The sequence below is a fragment of the Carcharodon carcharias genome, chromosome 6 (assembly GCF_017639515.1).
Source record: "Carcharodon carcharias isolate sCarCar2 chromosome 6, sCarCar2.pri, whole genome shotgun sequence".
Lineage (NCBI taxonomy): Eukaryota > Metazoa > Chordata > Chondrichthyes > Lamniformes > Lamnidae > Carcharodon > Carcharodon carcharias.
In genome coordinates, this window is record NC_054472.1 from 171,900,341 (window position 1) to 171,922,648 (window position 22,308).

Here is a 22,308-nt window from a genome sequence, read left to right on the forward strand (position 1 = left end):
GAGCACATTCATCATTTTAGAAGATGAAAGCGCTATTAGATATAAAATTTGAAGATTTGTCTGATTTCGATGTTTTGAGTCACGCGCTGCTGTATTGTCACCTGACTTGCTATTCAATTTTTAGCTAGCTTAATTAACTATGTCAGCACTCTACAGATCCTGGTACTGAATAAAAGGAGTTCAGGTTAGGTTAGCACTGATCTAGGAGACGCCCGTTGCGTAAAGGTGACCAGAAAGAATATGAATCTGTAGTAGACTTTACAATATAACTGATTTTTTTCACCTGTAACTGAGCCTTGGGCTTGTTTTGATTTTGCACAATCTCACAGTTGAGGTTTACGTTTGATGAACCTATCATCTGTTAACTGCTCAACTTGCTAGGGAGGAGAACACGTCCCTTTTAAAGAACACACAAAAGCATGAAATAAGAAAAGGGGGATTTCCGCAGATTCTGTTCAATTGGTTCTATCATGAGCTTTACTCAACTACTTTAATAGCCCGTGGTAAGAGTTTCTCCCTTTCTTGCCATCTTTTCCCCAAAAGGTAGATGTACAAAGTTTAAATTATTTATATAACCTAACATTAATTTTTCATTTCTTTTGCAAGTTACTTTTTTCTCCATTTCCCAGTGGGATTTCTCTGAAATTGAACAATCTCCTGGAATGGAAAGGAGGCTAATGTGTATGATTCCTTATGGAACCATCGCTTATGTTCCTGGAACAGTTGTTACTGCAGTCTCCTGGCATCGCCCACTAGCAATGGTGTGGAAGGAAAGCAGTACTGAAATTAGGAAGACTTACAGGATAATTTGTAAAACATTTTAAGGGATCTTTTTTCTTATTTTTTTTTCCAGATTTTGTAGGTACCTGATGCAATTGCCAATATTCTGAACTGAAACCCTTTATTTTCAGACAAACAGGATTCACCTCAGCTCCCAGCTCAGATATACCATCTCGCCCTGAGAATTCCAAGTCATTTTAGATTTTCATAGATGTTGTTCTGTGTACTTCCAGCATTTTCTGTTTTTATTTCACATTTCATGCCCCAGCAATTTGTTTTGTCCCTTCACCTCACAATAAGAATCCTTGTGCCTCTTTGAATGTGTTTGGAACTGTTTTCAGCTGCATTACCGTCTATTAAGAACTAGGTTGATACCGCTCAAAGTCTCAGGTCCCTTGCAACCTGTAAACAGGACGTTTTCATCCCATCAGTCTGGACTAAATTCTAATTTGTCTAAGGGGAAAGGCAATGTTCCCATCTATCATTCCATAGAACCCCTCTGAAGGATTTTATGTGAAAATTCATTGTCACTCAACCTCAGTAAAGAATCTGTTAACAAAGTCTTTTATTTATGAGGTTACTAAATTTTTCCAGCATGTGGAATCAATTTTGTTAAAATCTGTTAATACTCTCTTTTACTTGCTATCCCTCATTTAGGTACCAAATCAAAAATTGATGAATTGAAAGCTGTGTATGATCGTGAAGAGTCTCCAAATCTGGAGGATTATGATGCAAATACAGTGGCCAGCCTATTGAAACAATACCTCCGTGAGCTGCCTGAAAATGTTCTTACCAAGGAACTCCTAATGCGGTTTGAGGATGCGTGTGGAAAAGGCACAGATGGTGAAAAAGTCCAGGAATGCCGACGTCTACTAAAGGAACTGCCTGTATCGAATTACCTCCTCTTTTCTTGGCTTATTATCCATATGGACCATATCATAGAAAAAGAAAGCGAAACAAAAATGAATATCCAGAATATTTCTATTGTTCTTAGCCCTACTGTTCAGGTACTGAATGATGCACTAAGTAGACTTCAGTCAGTTATTAAAATTGCTGCAGAATTTGGTGTGAATTGAGAAATATATGGTTGCACTTACGTTGCTATTTTTTCCTTCTCTTCCTTCTATTACCTAATTTTGTGTTTTCTCTCTCCGATCTATTTGTATCATGTTCCCCACGCAAACAAATGGCTTGGCGAGCCACTCTTAATCCAGTAGTAGCAAAATACATGATATGATGTTGTGGTTTATTTACCCATAGAGAAGTGCCATTGCTCAGCACCTCCTTCATGGTGTTTACAAGTTTTACACTTGCTTATCTCCCACTTTTAATCCTTTCAATTTATTGATTTTTACCGTGTTCAGGCGAATGATGAAAACGTGTTTATACACTTGATGATGAGTTGTGCTGCTCACGATGAGTACCCACATCTGTTCCCTGTCAAGTGATGGCACTGGCGTGTGGGTGGAGGCAAGCAGAATCCTTTGAATCAGTTTGGCTCCAAGGTGATGTACCTGCTAATGGATGAAATTTCTGGTGCAGACCTATCAACAGAAGTTGGAATACTTCCCGCTCATTCCAGGTTACCCTGCAAACCAGTGTTCGAATGGGTAGGGTATGTTGAACTAATGGCAGGAGACTTACCCGTGCTATATAATGATAGATTGCATAGGTTAGACAGTTAAATTGTGGCATCTGGGTTGCCGAGCCTTGGCTCTTGTCAAGCTGCGTCAATGCTAACTGTACTTGGATAAGTGAGATGGCGGGCACAGGCTTTACTTACACGTGTTCTCAATAGTTTGGTATGGCTCTTGTATCTGGTCTGAGATGTTCATAGGTCCATCTAGCAGGCCAAACAAAATATACTTCAATGATGAATCATTTTATTTTTAGCGGGTTGCTGATGTCAGAATTTCACTAGTGATTTGATTTCTTTTGAAGAGCTATAAAAGATAGTATTTATGACATTCTGTTGATATTCAGCCATCTTTGTTTGAAAGGCTTTTAAGCAACCAAAGTAATAATACCCATCATTTTTGAATAAGAGAAAAGGATTTATCTGTCCTCTGGGCACCCCAAAGCGCTTTATAGTCAATTAGGTACTTTTGAACTGTAATCACTTTTGAAATGTAGAAAATGTGGCAAACAATTTGCACATAGCAAACCCACAAACAACAGTATGATGACCATCGGTGATCTGCTCTTGGTGATTTTGATTGAGGGGTAAATGTTGGCTGGGGCATTGGAGATGTCGGAAGAACTTTTGGTGCACAAAAAAAGATGGCTGTGGTTGTTTGAGGTCAATCATCTCAGTTCCAGGACATCACTGGAGTTCCTCAGAGTAGTGTCCTAGGCTCAATCATCTTCAGCTGCTTCATCAATGATCTTCCTTCCATCATAAGGTCAGAAGTGAGGATGTTTGCTAATGATTGCACAATGTCCACCATTTGCGACTCCACAGATACTGAAGCAGTCCCTTTCTAAATGCAGCAAGACCAGGACAATATCCAGATTTGGGCTGACAGATGGCAGGTAATGTTCATGCCTCACAAGTGCCAGGCAACGACCATCTCCAATAAGAGAGAATCTAATCGTTGCCCCTTGACACTCAGTGGCAGTACCATTGCTGAATCCTCCACTAACAACATCCTGGGGGCTTGCCATTGACCAGAAACTGAACTGGACTAGCCATATAAATACTGTGACTACAAGAACAGGCCAGAGGCTAGGAATCCTGCGATGAGTAACTCACCTCCTGACTCTCCAAAGCCTGTCCACTATCTACAAGGCACAAGTCAGAAGTGTGATGCAATACTCTCCACTTGCCTGGATGGGTGCAGCTCCAACAACTGAAGAAGCTTGACAGCATCCAGGACACAGCAGCCTGCTTTATTGGCACCCTATCCACAAACATTCATTGCCTCCACCACCAATGCAACAGTAGCAGCAGTGTGTACCATATACAAGATGCACTGCAGAAACTCAGCAAGGCTCCTTCGACAGCACCTTCTAAACCCATGACCACTACCATCTAGAAGAACAAGGGCAGCAGACAAATGGAAACACCACAACCTGTGAGGTCCCCTCCAAGCCATTTACCTTACTGACTTGGAAATATATCGCTGTTCCTTGGCTGAGTCAAAGTCCAGGAATTCCCTCCCTAACAACACTGGATGTACCTACACCACCTGGACTGCAGCAATTCAAAAAGGCATCCCACCAACGCCTCCTCAAGGGCCATTAGGGATGGGCAATAAATGCTGGCCTAGCCAGCGACGCCCACATCCCATAAATAAATATTTTAAAAATTGCTTTATTTACAAATGGGGTATTATCTCCTTGTAAAAGGTATTTAGAATGTGTTTGTTGATGAGTTTCACTGTACATGGCGTAACAGCTTATATTTGCATAGTGTCTTTGACATAAGCCATCCTAAGGAGCTTCATAATTGGAGAATATTAGATAGTAAGGACTATCTGGAGGAATAGATTGAGGTGTAATTTTAAAAAGCCTGTTTGTAAAAATAAGATTTTAAAGGAAAAGTCCGAAGTGATAAGATGGAGATTTAGGGAGGGAGTAATGTCAACGTGGCCGAAACTCTGTCACCAATTTCAGAATGATAGGAGATGAGAGAAAATGCAGATATACCGAGAATTTGAGAACTGTAGGGAGTCAAAGGATATATGAGGCTGTAGGTGGTTCCAGGGCAAGGAAGGATGAGATTGTGGAGAGGCTTGAAGAGCAGTTTATATTTGATACCCATGGAGATAGAGATTGAGTGTACATCAATGGGGTGGTGGTGGTGGGGAGCTACTGAACAAACAGGACTTAGTATGTGACTGGATATGGACAGATGCATCAGCTGAGTTTGTGGAGGAGGGTTGGCCAGAAGACAGACATTGGAGCAATGAGCCTGGAGATGATAAAGGGAGTCAAGGGGAGGAAATGGCTTCCTGTAGAATTCGTGGCAGGGCTGAAAGCGATGGTTGTGTTTCTGATGTTCAGTTGAAGCAAACTGTGATTTATCAAAGACTTGATAGTAAATAGGTAGATAGCCGTGACATTGAGAAAGGTGATGGAAATGTAGGTAGTAGGAGTTAATTACCAATGAGGGAGACTATTTGGCATGTCTTAGTTACTAGCTCAGTGTTTCCAGTGTAAGTGTGGAAGCTGGCCCAGTTCCTGTGGACAATGATGTTTAAGGGCAGCATGCTGTAAAGGGACCAAAGATCATTGAGGGTCTCAAGGGATGATTTCCAGGGATGTGCTTGGATAGATGAGTAGAACCACTTAGGCAGTTCCAGGGAATTAGATGATGGAGGAGAGCTGATGAAGAAGGATGGCATCATCCATCATCTGAAATGTTGCAGGGAGTTTGAGGAAGACATGATAATAATGGACCGGAGTCATAGACACCGTTTGTTACAATGCCAGTTTAGTTCTGTGCACAGGAAGGAAGCCAAATTGGAGGAATTTGAACTGTGAATTATGAACACAATGGGTTAGAGCTGAGAGGCAAAAGTTTGTCTGATGATCTTAAGAGGAAAATAAATTTGGAGATGGGGCAGTAGGTGGAAGAAACGCAGATTGACCTATGCCAGTCTTAGTCAAAGCTCTCTTGAAATATTTTCATTCTGCCTTCTACAATGCTTAGTGTCATGATTTATATTCCCTTTGGCTGCCCATGGTGTGTTATTCCTCCTTGTCCTGTTTACCGTGGACAATGCTATCCTCCTCCACAGAGAGTAGGGGCTGGCTCTGAGCTAGAGTGGGTAGGGATGTGGAGAGGCCAGGAGTGGCAGGGAAAGAAAGGGCGGTAGTAGACAGCTGCACTGATTGCTTCCATCCAAAGATATGAGAAATCTGAGAATTTTGTTTGGTGCAAGATGAAGAAGGTAGGGGAAATGGGTTTGAGGTCATGGATAGTTACATACATGGAACAATGGATTATCTTTAGGCTGGAATAAGTAAGGGAAAGTAATCCTGCCAAACAAGCACAATACTGCGGATGCTGGAAACCTGAAATAAAAACAAAAAGTGCTGGAAGCACTCTGCTCAGGCGACACCTATGATGCTTCCAGAACAATATCCAAAGCTGTATCTTCAGGAGGGAAAATTAGGCAGGGAAGAGATGAGCACATCCAGAACATGTACTAATTCCTGCCCTTCCTTCTGTAGATCAGCAATCGTGTGCTATACCTATTTTTCACCCATGTTAAAGAGCTGTTTGGGGAAATAGAGTTGAAGCCAGTCGTCAAACCACTTCGCTGGTCTAATGTGGCAACAATGCCAGCCTTGCCTGAGACACAAGAGAGCATTAAGGAAGAAATTCGGCGACAGGTATGTTTAGGAGCATCTTGTAAACCAAATAGAAGAAAACAGCAAAGTTGCATGAATATTATACATCACTTTTCCTTTAACTTGATGCTTTAGACTGAAGACAAGCATAATAATTAAACTCTGTACAGTTTTCTTTGATTTCTCTGTGTCAAGAACTGTCTACTAAACACCATCTCTGTATGTCAGCTAGAAAACCTGACATGTTTTAAAGCAAGGAACTTAAGCCCTTCCAGTGCATCTATCAGTAAATGGTTTATTACTGTACTAACCTTTACAGACCTGAAAGTTCTTAGATTTGATACTAACCTCTGTTTTGGTTTAGCCAATCTAAGATGGGTACAGTAGAGATTACTGAAATGGGCTTGAACATTTTCAGGTTAAGAGGGAAAAATTGACTAGAATTCCTAATTAATATCCAGGGATCAATACTAGAAAGTGGCTTTACAGTACTGCTTATAGGTGTGTCAGTGTTAATTCAATTTATCTGCTAAACGCGGTGAATAGTAAAACTAAAAAATTAGCCGTAACCAAATCAGTCGTGTCAAAGATGAAGCCTGTGTGAAAGCTTAGGCAATGTTCATCTCATGGCAGCCTTCAGTTACCAATCAGTTGTACCCACGGCCTTCTCTGCCAAGTTAAGTACACCAGCTGTACTTGTACTTCTAACCTCTAGGACCTGGTGGCTGAGACCATGGACATCATCCCTTTACTATCTGCAGTTTGTTATCTGCTACAGCGAGAAGTTCAATAGATTGATGGGTGGTGTGACCATCGACTAGGGATGTCCAGCCAACTCCCAGTCTTTACAGCTGCCCAAGGATTCTGACTGTAACTTGGCCACTAGTGGCAGCAAGTCAGCCAGTAAGAGCTTGTGGGAGTTCTAGGGGGCCCTGGGGGTGACTGAAACCAGTTGGGCTACCTGATTCACAGAAATCATGTAATGATTTAAAAAAGCAAAAGATAAAATCTGCATATGGTCACATCAGGAAGGTAACCTCGCTTCCAGGTGTGAACGGTTGATGTGAAGCTGCTCGATCTGCCTCATTTGGTCAATGTGCTTGAGCAGCACCTTTTGTAATTAACTCCCATGGTAATGACAAATGATTAGCATTATCCTTCTTCTAAACAGGACTAAAATTCATAGGTGTAAATAGTTAAACTGAATGCAGATGTGAATTCTACAATGTGACCCTAAATATTTTCAACATTGAAAAATTTCCATTTATTTTAATATTCAGTACTAAGCACTGTAATGAATACTACACTGTCATGAATAAAGTGTTAGGATGTGCCAAGCAGGTGTTTCTAGCCAGGATCGTCACTGGAATTTTGTCAAGCATAATGCTGGGCATTGCTATATGGGTTTGATGACTTTGTTTCCATTTTTTGTTTTTCTTTCTCATTACTTTTCCTGTTTTATTTCCCTTTATTTGTCTCCCTTGCTATCTCTACAGATTGTGAGTTAATGGAGACAGAACTTGCCCATATGGCCCACAACTAAGGTTCATTATTATACCAGTATTAAAGGAATGGCCGGAAAATGGGACTGCGAGCCAAGCTAGACAGTTTTGATGGACTTTCTAATCACTTAAGAAGAATGCAGGCATAGAGCTAGGAGCATCCATTCTTACAACAATAGTAACTTGGGGGAAGGAACAAGGAAATAAATCTTTGAAAAAGGCACATTTTCTTGAAAAGTTAACAGATTTAATCATAAACTTGAGCAGGCAGGATTTTCTAGTGGTGTGCCCTACTGGTGTACTAGTACTCAGCATCATGTTGATATGGGTTTTCCATTATAAATCATCACATGGTAAGTTCCCAATTTTAGTAGGTTTGTGTAGTTAAGGATAATTTTTTAATCCTTTGGCTGAAGCCAAAGAGAGGTCAATATGGCTATTCTTTTAGTTATAATACTTGCACCTCTTACTGGTCAGCTCTAAATGACATTAGCAGAGGTACAGGATCCAGAATACTTGTTTCCCTTTGATTGGGATATGTGTGCTGGTGGAGCAATTAAAGGGAAATTAACATTAAAGGGCACTGGTTGTTTGGTTTTTACTGTGTGTGGACTTACTCTTTTAACTCTCTTTGTGGATTCATGTGATTGGTACAGTGCTCTCTTGAGTTTTCACTCTGTCCCTCCAGGAATTTCTGTTGAATTGCTTGCACAGAGACCTGCAAGCTGGCATAAAGGACTTATCCAAAGAAGAGAGATTGTGGGAGGTGCAGCGAATATTAACAGCTCTAAAGCGTAAACTACGTGAAGCAAAAAGGCAGGTGAGTTTTAGTGGAACGGGGGAGACAGTGGCTTAGTGGCAATGTCAATGGACTAATACTCTAAGAGGCCAAGGCTAATTAATGCCCTGGGGACTCTGGTTCAAATCCCACCATGGTAGCTGGTGGAATTTAAATTCAATAAAAAAAAAGTCTGGAATTGAAAGCTAGTCTCAATGATGGTGACCAAGAAATTGTCATTGATTGTTGTAAAAAGCTGCCTTGTTCACTAATGTCCTTCAGGGAATGAAATCTGCTACCCTTACCTGATCTGGCCTACATGTGACTCCAGATCCACAGCAGTGTGGTTGATTCTTAACTGCTGTCTGCAATGGCCTAGCAAGCCACTCATTCAAGGGTAACAAATGCTGGCCTGGCCAGTGATGCCCACATTCCATCAAAGAATAAAGAAAAAAAAATCCTTGCTTCAAGACTGTTCCATTAATAAGACATGAAGAGAAAATTTCATATATTGAGAGTAAGAGACCTTCTCGTGTAATATGTTGTAATAAAACAAAGGTTTCTAGGCTTTTTTTGTGAGCCACAAATGAAGTTTAGGTCAAGTTTCTGTTAATTTGTGCTTCTATAAAGCTGTGATATTAAGAGGCCTTGGCAGTCTGATTTAGGACTTAACACCCCCAGCAATAAAAACACCCAAACTGTTGCAAATCCCCAAGCTTGCATAGATTGAATAGGACATGTGAGTGAGAAATATAATTGAATTGCTTGGCCTTAATGGGTCAGTTTGCCAGGGCTCATAGGCTGTAGATTGGGCATATCTCCAGTAATCCTAAAGCACTTTTTTATAATACTGTAATTTTTGTACATAGTTGAAATGATTGAATGTTCAGTTATGCTCTGCATTGCAGTTTTAATTGCAAAATGTTATTATAACATGTAACAATAACAAAAACTTATTTTAAATTACTTTCTCTTCTCTCTTCATTTCCCCCTACCCCTGAGTTTTCTTCTCCCCTATTGCATGGTTTTTCTTTTATTAGTTCTGACTTTCCCTATGAAGTCTCCAGCTTCTAGCTGGAAGCTGAAGGACAGTCACAACAATTCACTTCTCTGTCATGCTTTATTATTGAGTGAATTGAGTCCGCTTCTTAGGTCTTATTGTCCCCTCCTACCTCCAATCCAAACACAGCAGATGAATCTCATCTTTCATACATGGCAACCTAATGCAAGAACTAACTAAACTTCCCTAAAGCTGCAGGAAAATTTAATTTCTTCCATTTATTGTTATTTTCAACTTAGTTTTCTGGACTGTATACCCTAAGCTCTGACCATGATTCTAGGTATGCAACTGGAAAAATACATTTCCACCATTCTAGTTGATCACCTATGACCACCTTCAAACCATACACCACAAAACCTTTTCTTTGACTTCAAATATACAGTTCCCCTGACTTTCGCAAGTCTAGTTAAACAGCCACCATGTAGCACCTTTGGCAATAACCTTATCCTTAATTTATCTACACTATTGATCTCACCATCTCCTTTGACCCAAATTGAATTTCCACATCTCCATTACAAATGTTATCTCTGAGAAGCTTTCATTCCTCTTCTTTGATAAAGAGTTGTTTTCCCCTTAATCCCAAATTTGCTGAGGACTTGAAGTGGCTGTTCTTATATAGGCTTTGAACTGCTTAACATAGTTCTCCAAGTGTCCTGGCCAACATTTTGTTCCCTGGCCATCAACATCAAAACGGATTTAACAGGTTGTTGATCTTGTTAGCAGTATCTTAGTTAATGACTGAAGTGATTTGGGATGTTCTGAGGATACAAATATAACTACAACTTCTTTCTTCATTTGAATTTAAGGGTTATGTGTTCTATTGTTTTAGATTCTTCTTGAAGGTTGCTATCTTTATTATTTCAAATTCATTGTCAAAGCACAATACTCATTTAATAATTCTGCCATGTCATTTTGCCTCAGTCTGTTTTGAGTGGGTTTACCTCTCCCTTTGCCTGTATTTATCTTGATGTATCTATGAAAACATTTATAATGCTACATGTAAGTGTCATATGCCCTCCTATGCTGTTATCATTCATCTCCTTTTGTTACTTTCAATCCTTATTTACACCAGTATTCTTTGAACTTGTATCAGCATTCTTTTACTTGTCATAATTAGTCCCGTAAATCATGCCAGCTTTACTCCCTCAAGGTTTTCCACAAAATAGCACCATGAATTGTGGGCTGACAAATCCCCAGATGGACTTCACTGTAAGGTTTTGAAATAAGTGGCTAATGAGATAGTTGATGTACTGGTTTTAATTTTCCAAAATTCCATAGATTCGGGGAATGTTCCATTAGATTGGAAAATAGCTAATATAGCTCCTTTATTCAAAAAGGGAGGGAGACAGAAAGCAGGAAATTATAGGCCAGTTAGCCTAACATCTGTCATAAGGAAAATGTTAGAAGCTATTAAAAATGTTATAGCACAGCACTTAGAAAAATTCAAGGCAATCAGGCAGTCAACATGGCTTTGTAAAAGGGAAATCATGTTTAGCCAATTTATTGGCGTTCTTTGAAGGAATCACATGCTGTGGATAAAGGGATATACTGTACTTAGATTTCCAGAAAGCATTTGATAAAGTACCACATCAAAGGTTATTGCATGGATAGAAGATTGGCTAGCTAACAGGAAGCAGCGAGTTGGCATAAATGGGTCTTTTTCTGGTTGGCAGGATGTGATGAGTGGTGTGCCATGGAGCAGTGCTGGGGTCTCAACTTTTTACGATTTATATAAATGACTTGGGTGAAGGGGACGAAGGAATAGTTGCTAAATTTGCTGATGACACAAAGTTAGGTAGGAAAGTAAATTGTGAAGAGGACGTCAGGAGGCTGTGAAGTAACATAGGTTAAGTGAGTGGGCAAAGATCTGGCACATGGAATATAATGTGGGCAAATATGAAATTGTTCATTTTGGCAGGAAGAATAAAAAAAGCTTATCTAAATGGTAAGAGATTGCAGAGCTCAGATTCCGAGGAATCTGGGTGTCCTAGTGCATGAATCTCAAAAGGTACAGCAGGTAATTAGGAAAGCTAATAGAAGGTTATCATTTATTGTGAGGGGGATTGATTACAAAAGTAACGAAGTTATGCTTCAGATGTACAGGGCATTGGTGAAACCACATCTGGATTATTGCGTACAGTACTGGTTTCCTTATTTAAAGAAAGATGTAAATGCATTAAAAGCAGTTCAGAGAAGGTTTACTAGACTAATACCAGGAATTGGGCAGGCTGTGATATGAGGAAAGGCTGGACAGGTTAGGCTTGTATCCACTGGAATTTAGTAGAGTGAGAGGTGACAATTTCAGATCCTGAGGGGTCTTGGCAGGGTGGATGTGGAGAGGATCTTCTCTCTTGTGGGAGAATCTAGAACCAGGGGTCACTGTTTAAAAATGAGTTGCTCATTTAAGACAGATGAGACATTTTTTCTGAGGGTTGAGTGTCTTTGGAACTCTCTTCCTCAAAAGGTGGTGGAAGCAGAGTCTTTAAATATTTTTAAGGCAGAGCTAGATAGATTCTTGACTAACAAGGAGTGAAAGGTTTTCGGGGTAGGCGGAAATGTGGGGTTGAGGTTACATTCAGATCAGCCATGATCTTAAAATGGTGGAGCAGGCTCGAGGTCTAAATGTTTTTCATCTTTTCCGCATCCTTGCTAATAATTGCAATTCTTGATCTATTCATTTCCAAGATGGATGCAAATATAGATGAGAGTAATTCCTACATGTAGCAGCCTGAGGAATCTCTTTTCTCAAGTGAATGTTATGTGTGATCCAAGGTATAGGTTTAAATTCAATGTACTCCTTGTAGTTTACACACCACCTCTGGCCTCCTGCTATCAGAAGATCCCTATTTGGGAAAACTGGAGGGTGAATGCTGACTGACTCTGGAAGTTAAATGAAAGCTTTCCACTCTAGCCCAGTGCAGATAAATATATTGCCCTGTTAGATTTTGGTGCTTGTGACTTAAGTTGCAATCTGAATTCAAAAGCTGTTATTCTCTATTTTCTCTAATCTTTGTTGAACCATTTTCTATTTTGACTGAATAGGCAATGATCTCTCATTTGCCTGAGAAGATTGTAGAATTCTAATTGGAGAATACCTGACTGGAATCAACTAAGGAGAGATCCATGCCTACCAGAAACTATACCTAGTGCATGTCATTGACTTTATCAGTTTGTTTTTATGCAATTTCAGGAATGTGAAACTAAGATTGCCCAGGAAATTGCTAGCCTTTCTAAGGAGGATGTTTCTAAAGAAGAAATGAATGAAAATGAAGAAGAAGTTATCAATATTCTACTCGCTCAGGTATACTCAATAGCGGAATAATGTTTTAATTTTATCTGGTGCTCAATTAATTTTTGGTTCCACATAGATTTTGTGTGTACTGCCTGAGTTTTTAATTATTCTTAAGCAGCTTTTAATTCACTAAAAAGGAAAGGAAAGTCCCTCATTTAAAAGTGACTCATGCAGAATAAAGAAGTTAAACCTTTGTTACAGTTTGGATGCACTTGAAATATATATTCTCATGCTTGGTATAAAGGTACCCTTCCACCAGCATGCTAACACTCCCAAAGAAGAGAAACATGGCCTTTAATATTGTTAGGAAATAGAGATAGTTTAATAAGTTATGTGTGTATTTGTGTGTGTTAAGAATAAGGTATATCTTTAAGTTCAGGTTGATTTGTATTTCTGTATTTGTGTTAAGAAAAGTTGAGTTTTAGTTTCACTTTAAAAGGTGCCTGCTTTCTAATGAGATTGTTGCAACTCATGAAGGGAGTAAAGCAAACAAGGTAGAGAAAAAAAATCTGTGCTGTTGCTTAGCTACAGGAGTCCAGAGAGGGAGACCCACCCACACAGAAAAAAAGCAGCAGTTTGAGTTTGGTTGAAAGCAGCTCTGTTTTGAACTGCTTTCAGTTGAAAGTTCAGTTGGAAGCAGCTGCCAAGGGAGTCTGGACAGGAAAGGGAGAGATAGCATGTCCCAAACTGTAGTTAAAGCCAAGACTTCAGAGAAGCAGTCTACTGGGAGAGGGACCTGGAGAGAGAACAGGTTTCCCAAAAGAACCAAAAGGTCTCAAGGCCATGGAGTGAGACAGAAAGGAGAGGTTCCAAGAAGACCTTCTAGTCAGAGGAAGAACAGGAGCCTGGAAAAGGTCCTGTTCTGTGGAAGTGACATTAAAGAGCTGAGAGGAAGGCTTCAAGCTTAAGGGGAGAAAGCTGCAGGAAGGAGATTTAAAGCGATTAGGGTGTGTGAGAAGCCAGAAGGCCTAAGGAGACAGCTGAAGGCCTGTAACTCTTTGCTACGGGCATGTGAAGCAGTGGTGTTCTGTTGATGGCTGAGTCAGTGAGTGAGTGCGTGGAAGAAAGCTTGAATGCACTTGGTGATCTGGGGAGAGGAACATCAGAAGGAGAGTTCAAAATCCTGGAGGTGGACCCTTGTGGAAGGCGTCTAAGAGAAAGCATTGAGCTCTTGGAGAGTGGAACTGGGAAACCCTTGTGTGAAAGACGGAGTTCAGTGAGACTGGCTGGCTCACAGTGTGCAAGAACATCAAGGCAACAATGGCTGACTTTAACTATCCCAAGATAGATTGGAATAAAACTAATGTATGGTATGTGGTCTAAGTGGAGAACACTTTTTAGAATGCATTCAGGGCTGCTTCCTACATCAGTATGCTTTTCATCCAACAAGGAAAGGAGCATTGGTTCATTTAGCTTGGGAAATGAAATAGGGCAAGTAACTGATGAGAATAGAACAACTGGGAAGTGATGGCCACAACATACTTAACTTCAGTGGAAGGGCAGAAAGGATAATGAAAAGTGAAAGGTAAAAATGATGGGCTAGAAGAAAGATATTTTAGTGAGAGGAGAGAGAATCTGGCCTAAATTAATTGGTAAAATGGTTAGAAAACAGGTCAATAGATCCGCAATGGCTAGTTCAAATATGAGACAGCAAGAGTACCAAATAAATATGTTCTGTTGGGAGAAAAGATGATGCATCAAAGAATTGAGCTTCATGGGCAGAAGATTAAGACCAGATTAAAGCAACCTTCGAGGAAGCTCATACTAAAGTTAGGGTTAAGCGTACCAAAGAAAATCGTAAAGGGGGGTGAGGTAAAGCAAAGTATAGTGGGAGAGATAAAAATGAAGTTAAGGCTAAAACAAAATATGGAAGGCTAGCAGATAATCTAAGTAGCAGTTTTACAAACATATTAAAAGTCTAAGAATAGTTAAATAAAAGATAAAAGTGCCCATTGATTAATTAGGTTGTCCAATTATGGAGAATGCCGATATGACAGATGAATCAAAAATGTGCATTAGTTTTTACAAATGATTTTTAAAAATTCTAGCGTAGAAAAAGACATGCAACAGTTTCTAAATTATACTATAGAAAAGGAATTAGTTTAAAATGCTTTTTTAAAATAAGTGCTCTGCTGGAAGTGTCACTGGCCCCTCATGGCACGACCCTAGTCTGATGAATGAATTCAGAGAGAAGATAGAATTGGGCAATTATAAATCAGTTCAACATTTCTTAGTATCCATAATTTGAGATGAGATTAGTATGTGTTAGAAATGCATGGGTTTATAAAGGTATTTCAAAGTTATTTTATAAGAGTAGGTACAATTTAATGTGCATAATTGTGAAATGATAAATTTTGGGTTGGAGAACAAGAAATGAGAGTATGCACTTGATGGAAAGACACCAAAGCATGTAGATGAACAGCAAGCCCTTTGTCATTAAAATATCATCATTTTGAAGTGTTAACTCTGTTCCTCTCTTCACAGATGTTAACAAACCCTGCTGAGTATTTCCAGCATTTGTTGTCGCGGCAGATACTGGAAATCTGAAATATTTTACTTTTGCCCTTGTATGATGTGCTGGAGAACCGCCTTGCCTGTAGAATTATACTTTGCAGTACATTATTGCCTTGAAGCACAGAGAAAGGGGTAGAAATGTGGTTTCCGTTTATTAAGTGTTAAAGCTTCCATTAATTTAATCACTGAAACATTCAGGATATGCCATTCTGCGGCATACTGTGATACATTATATTCAAGACACTTAGCCAATAAGACTGTAGTTTTTCACTGTCACTGTTTTGACATGGCTCAAGAGTTGCTTTAGTTCTCACATGGAAAGGTTGTTTTCAAGGAGAATGAAATCCTGACCGAGCAGGAGGAACTGGTGGCCATGGAGCAGTTTTTACGGCGACAGATTGCATCTGAAAAAGAAGAAATTGAACGCCTTCGAGCCGAGATTGCAGAAATACAGAGGTGAGTGAAGTTAAAGTTTATACAGAGAGCATTACTTGAGAACTTTTGTATGGGTGAGGAGTATTAAGGAATAACCTTTTGTATTAAGACCCTCATATTATCTATTGAGCTTTTATTGATTGTCTGAGTTTAAGCAGCTCTTGGTTACGTTTGTGAAGTGATTGATTGCCTTATTGAATTTTGTCTCCCATCTCAGGAGAGTAGCCAATCTAGATTGCTCTGATTTAGTGACATATGATACTTCCTTTTCTAGTGAATGATAATGTCACAATATTGCATTTATATAATTCCCCGAGAATTCCTAAATTATGGACTACTTTTGAAGTGCAGTCGCTGCTAAGACTGCACATTTATTTCAAGAAAAGTGGATGGCATTTTGAGCAGCCAAAACATTTGCAAAATAAACCTCTCCTTGTAACGGTTTTAAGGATCAAAGAACCATTAAAGAGATGAGGCCACTCAAATGAGCATTTTAGATGATAAAATAGCAGTTCCTGCAATAATTAAGTGAAAAAAGCCTTATTCATAATATGAAACAGTTTTGAGGAACCAATATGCATTAAAAAAGAATGTTTACAGTAGAAAACCATTTTAAAGTCCCATTATTGCGTTTTCTCTACATCAATTCCATATCATTGCTTTCCCTTTATACTCTAGCTATCAAGTCTTCATTTCTCTCATTTTGTGCATTCACCTCTTCCTTTAGGCTGACCAGTGTTGACTGCCTTCAGCTGACTAGATCCCACACTCTCAAGTTCTCTCCTTTTCCACCTCTCAACAGGTTTTTTCTCCTTAAAACCCAGCTCTGATTAAGCTTTGGCCAACCTCAGTAATAAAGGATTTGCTGCCTGTGGCTCGGTTCCTTTCTGTAAAATGAAAACAGTAAAGAAAGCACTTGCATGTATATGACACCTCCTACAGCCTCTGGATAGCCCAAAGGTCTTTACAGCCCATTAATTATTTTTGAAGTGCACCATTTGTAGTGTTGGAAACACAGCAGCCAATCTTGCACTTAACGAGGTCCTACAAACAGCAACGTGATAACGACCAGATAATCTGATTTAGTGATGTTCTCTGAGGATAAATATTGGCCAGGGAACCGTGAAGAAGTCAGTACAGCATTTTTCTAATTAAAGGTACTATATAAATGCACCCGTCACTGCTATGATTTTGAAAAAAATACAAGTCTCTAATGAAGTGAAAAAATCCTTGGTAATCCCTCTATTATTCCCTCAATGTCCACCCTCAGTAATCTGGAGTACATCCAGTCCTGGATATTAAATTTAAGCACCCTCGTAAAGATGAGATGTTTAAAATGCTTTTTTTCCTTCTTGCTACTTAGTCGACAGCAACAGCATGGACGGAGTGAAACTGAGGAATATTCCTCTGAGAGTGAGAGCGAGAGTGAGGATGAGGAAGAACTGCAGCTCATCCTGGAAGATCTTCAGCGTCAAAATGAAGAGTTGGAGGTAAATTATATCATTAGATTTGTAATTGCTCTAAAAGGAGCTGTTGAATCTTCTGGACAGCATAGCTAATGAATGGTATTGTAGTAAATTCTTGCAATTAGACAACTTCCATATTTTTTTTATTGTTGAGACCATTGGCGTTCCAAATATTCATAATTCTTGTATTTCAATTTTATATATTTTTCATTTCAGCAAGCAAAAGGGAACACTGGAGTGACAGTAATTAGTGGGACTCGCATAGAATATGGCTACTTCCTCCGAACACTGCAGTCAGTGTGCTTTGTTTTCTGACTAATTGTGGCCTTGAAAATTAATCATCAATAAATACTTACGGCAGTATATGTAGTTCACTGTTCAACTGCTGAAAATAATACATGTACAGAATTCTACAGATAACGTGATAAACCTGTGGACTTATTTTTATTCATTCATGGGATGAGGGCAGCGCTGGCTGGGACAGCATTTATTGCCCATCCCTAATTGCCCTTGAGAAGATGGTGGTCAGCTGCCTTCTTGAACTGCTGTAGTCCACCTTCATCTAGCACCTCCCAGATGTACATTGAGAATTATGGTAGCCAAACTTTCACTGAACCATGTTTTACCACACAGGCAGTATATGTTTTCATTAATTCCTGCCAATGACCGGGAAGGCGTCAGGAACAGTTGCGCATTCGCACTCGACCCACACTACGGGTCCCCAGCACATGACTGTTCCTGATGACGAAATTTTGATCGGCATCAATTTCACAAGCACATAGAGAAACGTAATTTGCTGGCAACAATTCATCCCAGTTCCCAAACTGGCGGTTGTCTTATAAGGATAGGTTGAACGGGCTGGGCTTGTTTCCAGTGGAGTTTAGAAGAGTGAGGGGTGACTTGATTGAAGTATTTAAGATCCTGAATGGTCTTGACAAGGTGGACATGGAAAGGATGTTTCCTCTTGTGGGTGAGTCCAGAACTAGGGGGCACCCTTATAGAACAGAGATGAGGAGAAATTTTCTCTGATGGTTGTGCGATTTTGGATCTCTCTGCCTCAGAAGACAGTGGAAGCAGGGTCACAGAATATTTTTAAGATAGAGGCAGATTCTTTTTAGGCAAGGGAATTGAAGGTTATTGGGGGTAGATGAGAATTTGGAACTCAACACAAACAGATCAGCCATGATCTTATTGAATGGTGGAGCAGGCTTGAGGGCTGAATGGCATACTTCTCCTATCTCATATGTTCATATGATCTCAATCTCAGTGAGGTTTTGAGAGTGTTGTCTCTCTCAATTAAATCCAGTGTGTTAAGGTTTTGTGCAAGGAGTTTCCATACAGCCCAGACAGCTCATTTGGTGGATAATAGGACTCTTAATCCCAGGGTCATCATTTCAAGTCCACATTGGGTAATGAGTTTTTTCTTAAATATTTTTATAAAAATACATTTTTATTGATATATTACCAAATAGTGTCCTTAATATTGCGATGAATTTTCCACATTGGAAGAAGATATCACTTACTGACATGTCTTAATTATGGATTCTCGTCACTACTGAATCATCAGAACCATGTTTTACAAATAAATGATAGGTGGGCTAGATACAATAACTTGCAATTGGTTGAAGACTGCACAGACCTAAAAATGGGTAACTTGAACTTAATTGTTAGTCTGCATCAAGCCAACTTTTGTTTTAATGCTTGCAGCTGGAACTATGATACAGTAACTGAGGTTGGGATTTTCCGTGCCTGCTGGTATCGGGCGTGTTCAGTGACGTGAGCAGACAATATGGCGTGATCGGCTTCACAATGGCGTGAAACCAGTTTGCGATCACCCGCTCAGCTTGCCGATGGTAGGCCTTGTCTCCTGCCATCGGACATTGGGAACTTCATTGTAATACATCAGCATATCATTATAAGGCCAGCCTGCCGGACTCATGTCACCCCACCCCGCGCGGATCATCTGCCCCAATAACCTTCAATTCCCTTGCCTAAAAAGAATCTGCCTCTATCTTAAAAAACATGTTGATGCGTTTCACAACAGCACATAACCGATGTGCACTTGGCCGGCTGCACTTCGCTCGGGACTTCAAAGTTTGTTTGCCTGTATTGCTTCGGTGAGCACTCTCTCATCAGCACCAGGCTTCACAGAAAGCACCACATCACTTTTAAGGGGGCTCATGGGTAGGCTTCTACCTACCAGATCAGCTATTTGTGGGTGGCTTTTCAATGGCTGGAGGGCAAGGTTTTGCTTGGGGAAGGGGGAGAAGTGGCCTTAGGCAAGGGAAGAGCTCCAGGACGAGAGTTGTAATGGGGAAGGAGGGTATCCCAGGCTGTGTGTGTGGACACATGTTGATCTGTGTAAATGACCTCAAAATGGTGAGGGCTGAGGAGGCAGTCTCCAGAGGAGATGAGGCCAGATGGACATGTGAAGGCATGTGAGAGAGCTTGGGCAGTGATGTCCCTTGAGCTAGCAGTGAGTGAGATGCCAGTGAATGTGTGATGGGCTTGAGTGTGTGAGTTTGGAGTGATGAGGTGGTTGCCATACCCTGGCTGCATAGATGAGATCATTCGTCCTCTATCTGCATGGGATGGCCAATCTCTTCTGTGCAGCATAAAAGCAAAATACTGTGGATGCTGGAAATCTGAAACAAAAACAGAAAATGCTGGAAAAATTCAGGTCCAACACCATCTGTGGAGAGAAAAACAGAGTTAACGTTTCAAGTCTGACTTTTCTTCATCTGCAGAAGAGTCATATGGACTTGAAATATTAGCTCTGTTTTTCTCTCCACAGATGGTGTTAGACCTACTGAGTTTTTCCAGCATTTTTTGTTTTGTCTGTTCTGTGCAGCATTGGCACTGACCACCGCTACCACAGACTGCCATGCTGGATTGGGGTACCGCTGCCCAGAACTGGGGTAGAGGACACCATGCTGGGCCGTTCCGGCATCCAAATGGCATTCCAGTGATACGCCATTAAACTTGGGGGCTGTAGCCTTTTTGCCTTTCATGGACATCTCTGCCGTAGTCGTGGGCTGGAAGCACAGCAATGTGTGCGCATGGCTGGACTTTAAATATGGCGCTGGCGTGAGTGATGACATGGCCGGCGAATGAGAGCCTGCCCGCCATGGAAACATTCCTGGGAATGCATAAGTAATACAGTGGGTTTGGGATGAAACGGTGCGAAAAACTGACATCGCCGCCTGGTGGGTAAAACGTCATTTTACCCACCTGCTGCTGCACTTAGTGTAAATCTGGGAAGATTCCACTCTGAGACTGCAACTGTGCATGCGCAGGAAGTGCTCCCTCTTGTGTTGTGGCACAAATAAACATAACCATATATTTGTGGCAATTGGTTGGAGGTTATCTTTGCAGCAATAGTTATAATCCGTAATTTTTTTTTGCTCAACAAGAAATCTCTTAAAGGATTGCTTTTAAATTTCACTTATGAATTCCATCAGTTGTGGCTAAGGCAGTTTAAAGCTCACTGTTTCTTTTTTTGTTAGGTGAAGAACAACCACCTGAATCAAGCAATCCATGATGAACGAGAGGCCATCATTGAGCTGCGAGTGCAGCTTCGACTGTTACAGATGCAAAGACTGAAACGAGAGAAACTGACTCAGGAAGATGCAGAGGAACCTGGAGAGAATGCCACTAGTGCTCAGCAGCACAGGGACGTTGTGAGCGATACAAGAATTGCGCAGGAGCAGCCCAAATCTGTGAAGGAAACATTGAAACCCTCTCCAAGCAAAGATCGTAAGGAGACCTCGATTTGAAGAGCTCTGCACGATTTGTCACATTGCAGCTGCACTTAACAAAACTCTGACCAGAAAGCTGTACAAGTGGTGAACTGTAACAACAATTGTTATGTTCCTTTCCTACAGTTCATTTTTGGTGAATGAAAGTTACAATATCCCAAGTATAAAGTTAAAAGCCATGAGGTGAAATGGTGTTGGTAAGCACATAGAAGGCAAATCTTTTGAGTTTTTTTTAATGGAGATAGAGGTTTTTGTTTTGTTACAAAGAACTGTGAAAAGTGTCCAGGCCACTTTTTGTTTTGTAATTATGCATGTGGAAAGTACTTTATTTTAAATTGAATTTTCCCTATTAAAAGAAATCTATATTTCTAGCTGAGGATCAGTCAGTGCCAGGAATGATCAGGATAGAGGCCTTTAAGTAAACATTAATAATAAATACAGATGAGTGATTTAACTGAATTGTCATCCAGTGAGCAAAGTTGATAAATGTTACATGCTGTCAGTAACCTGTCTTTATTTTATATCTTAGTATTTATCATTCATTAAAATGGTTGGAGGATATTTGCATAGATCTCACAGTAATACTGACCTGATTGTGTCCTGGACTTCTGATAACTCCTGCTTTTGTACAGTTGTTTGCACTGATCCATAATTTAAAATAAAAATAACAAAATGCCCGTAAGTGCACATACATGTGTTGAGAACATTCCAGAGTGACTCAAGGCTGTTGTGAAGCATCTTTCAGCTCTGGATTGCTGAGTTTGTTTTAATAATGCAAATAATCTCAGCTCAATCATTCAAGTGCCATTACTTTGAAAATTGTTGCCACTAATGACCAAGAGACTGCCTGGTGCAAATGTCATGACAGGTTACCCTTTCATTATCACTTAACTAGTCATAGTCTATGTGCTATTAAAACTCTGAGAATCTGCCTTCAAAAAGTAGATTCTGTGTGTAATCAATTCATTACCTGCTGAATAAAATACCTTTTTACTTAATTTGTTTTCTATAGACTGTGGACACTGATCTGAAGTCAGCTATATCCCAAGGGTCAGGTTTTCACAGCACAAGAGTTATCCTATTGCTTGACCCTTTCTCTTTTCTGTATATTTATATTGATCGTTTGTTGAAATGATGAAGTTCTAAAAATTATTTTTGATACAGATACTGTTGGCCTGGCTGGGGTTTATTGTCCATCTCTGGTTGCCGTTGAGTTAGTGGCAGAGGTACTCTCACAATGTTGTTAGGTAGGAAGGTTTTGAACCAGTGACGATGAAGGAATAGCAAGAAAAACAGAATAGAATGCTGAGTGACTTGGAGGTGATGGCGTTCCCATACATCTGCCCTTGTCCTTTTGGATGGTGGCAGTCACACATTTGAGAAATGCTGAAGAAAGCAGCCTTTGCGACTTTCTACCCTGTATAA

The 22,308-nt window shown here is 40.2% G+C and overlaps 1 protein-coding gene across 1 annotated transcript in view; it reads left to right on the plus strand.

The window, feature by feature from the left end:
* Positions 1-21,881, plus strand: part of ralbp1 (ralA binding protein 1) — a 37,842-nt gene extending 15,961 nt beyond the window's left edge. Inside the window, exons 4-10 of the mRNA XM_041190307.1 lie at positions 1,438-1,787; positions 5,959-6,120; positions 8,269-8,400; positions 12,609-12,719; positions 15,559-15,680; positions 17,023-17,149; positions 20,632-21,881. Coding sequence (XP_041046241.1) covers positions 1,438-1,787; positions 5,959-6,120; positions 8,269-8,400; positions 12,609-12,719; positions 15,559-15,680; positions 17,023-17,149; positions 20,632-20,901 — 1,274 coding nt within the window. The 3' untranslated portion in view covers positions 20,902-21,881. The remainder of the gene's footprint in view (positions 1-1,437; positions 1,788-5,958; positions 6,121-8,268; positions 8,401-12,608; positions 12,720-15,558; positions 15,681-17,022; positions 17,150-20,631) is intronic.
* The last annotated feature ends 427 nt before the right edge of the window (positions 21,882-22,308 follow it).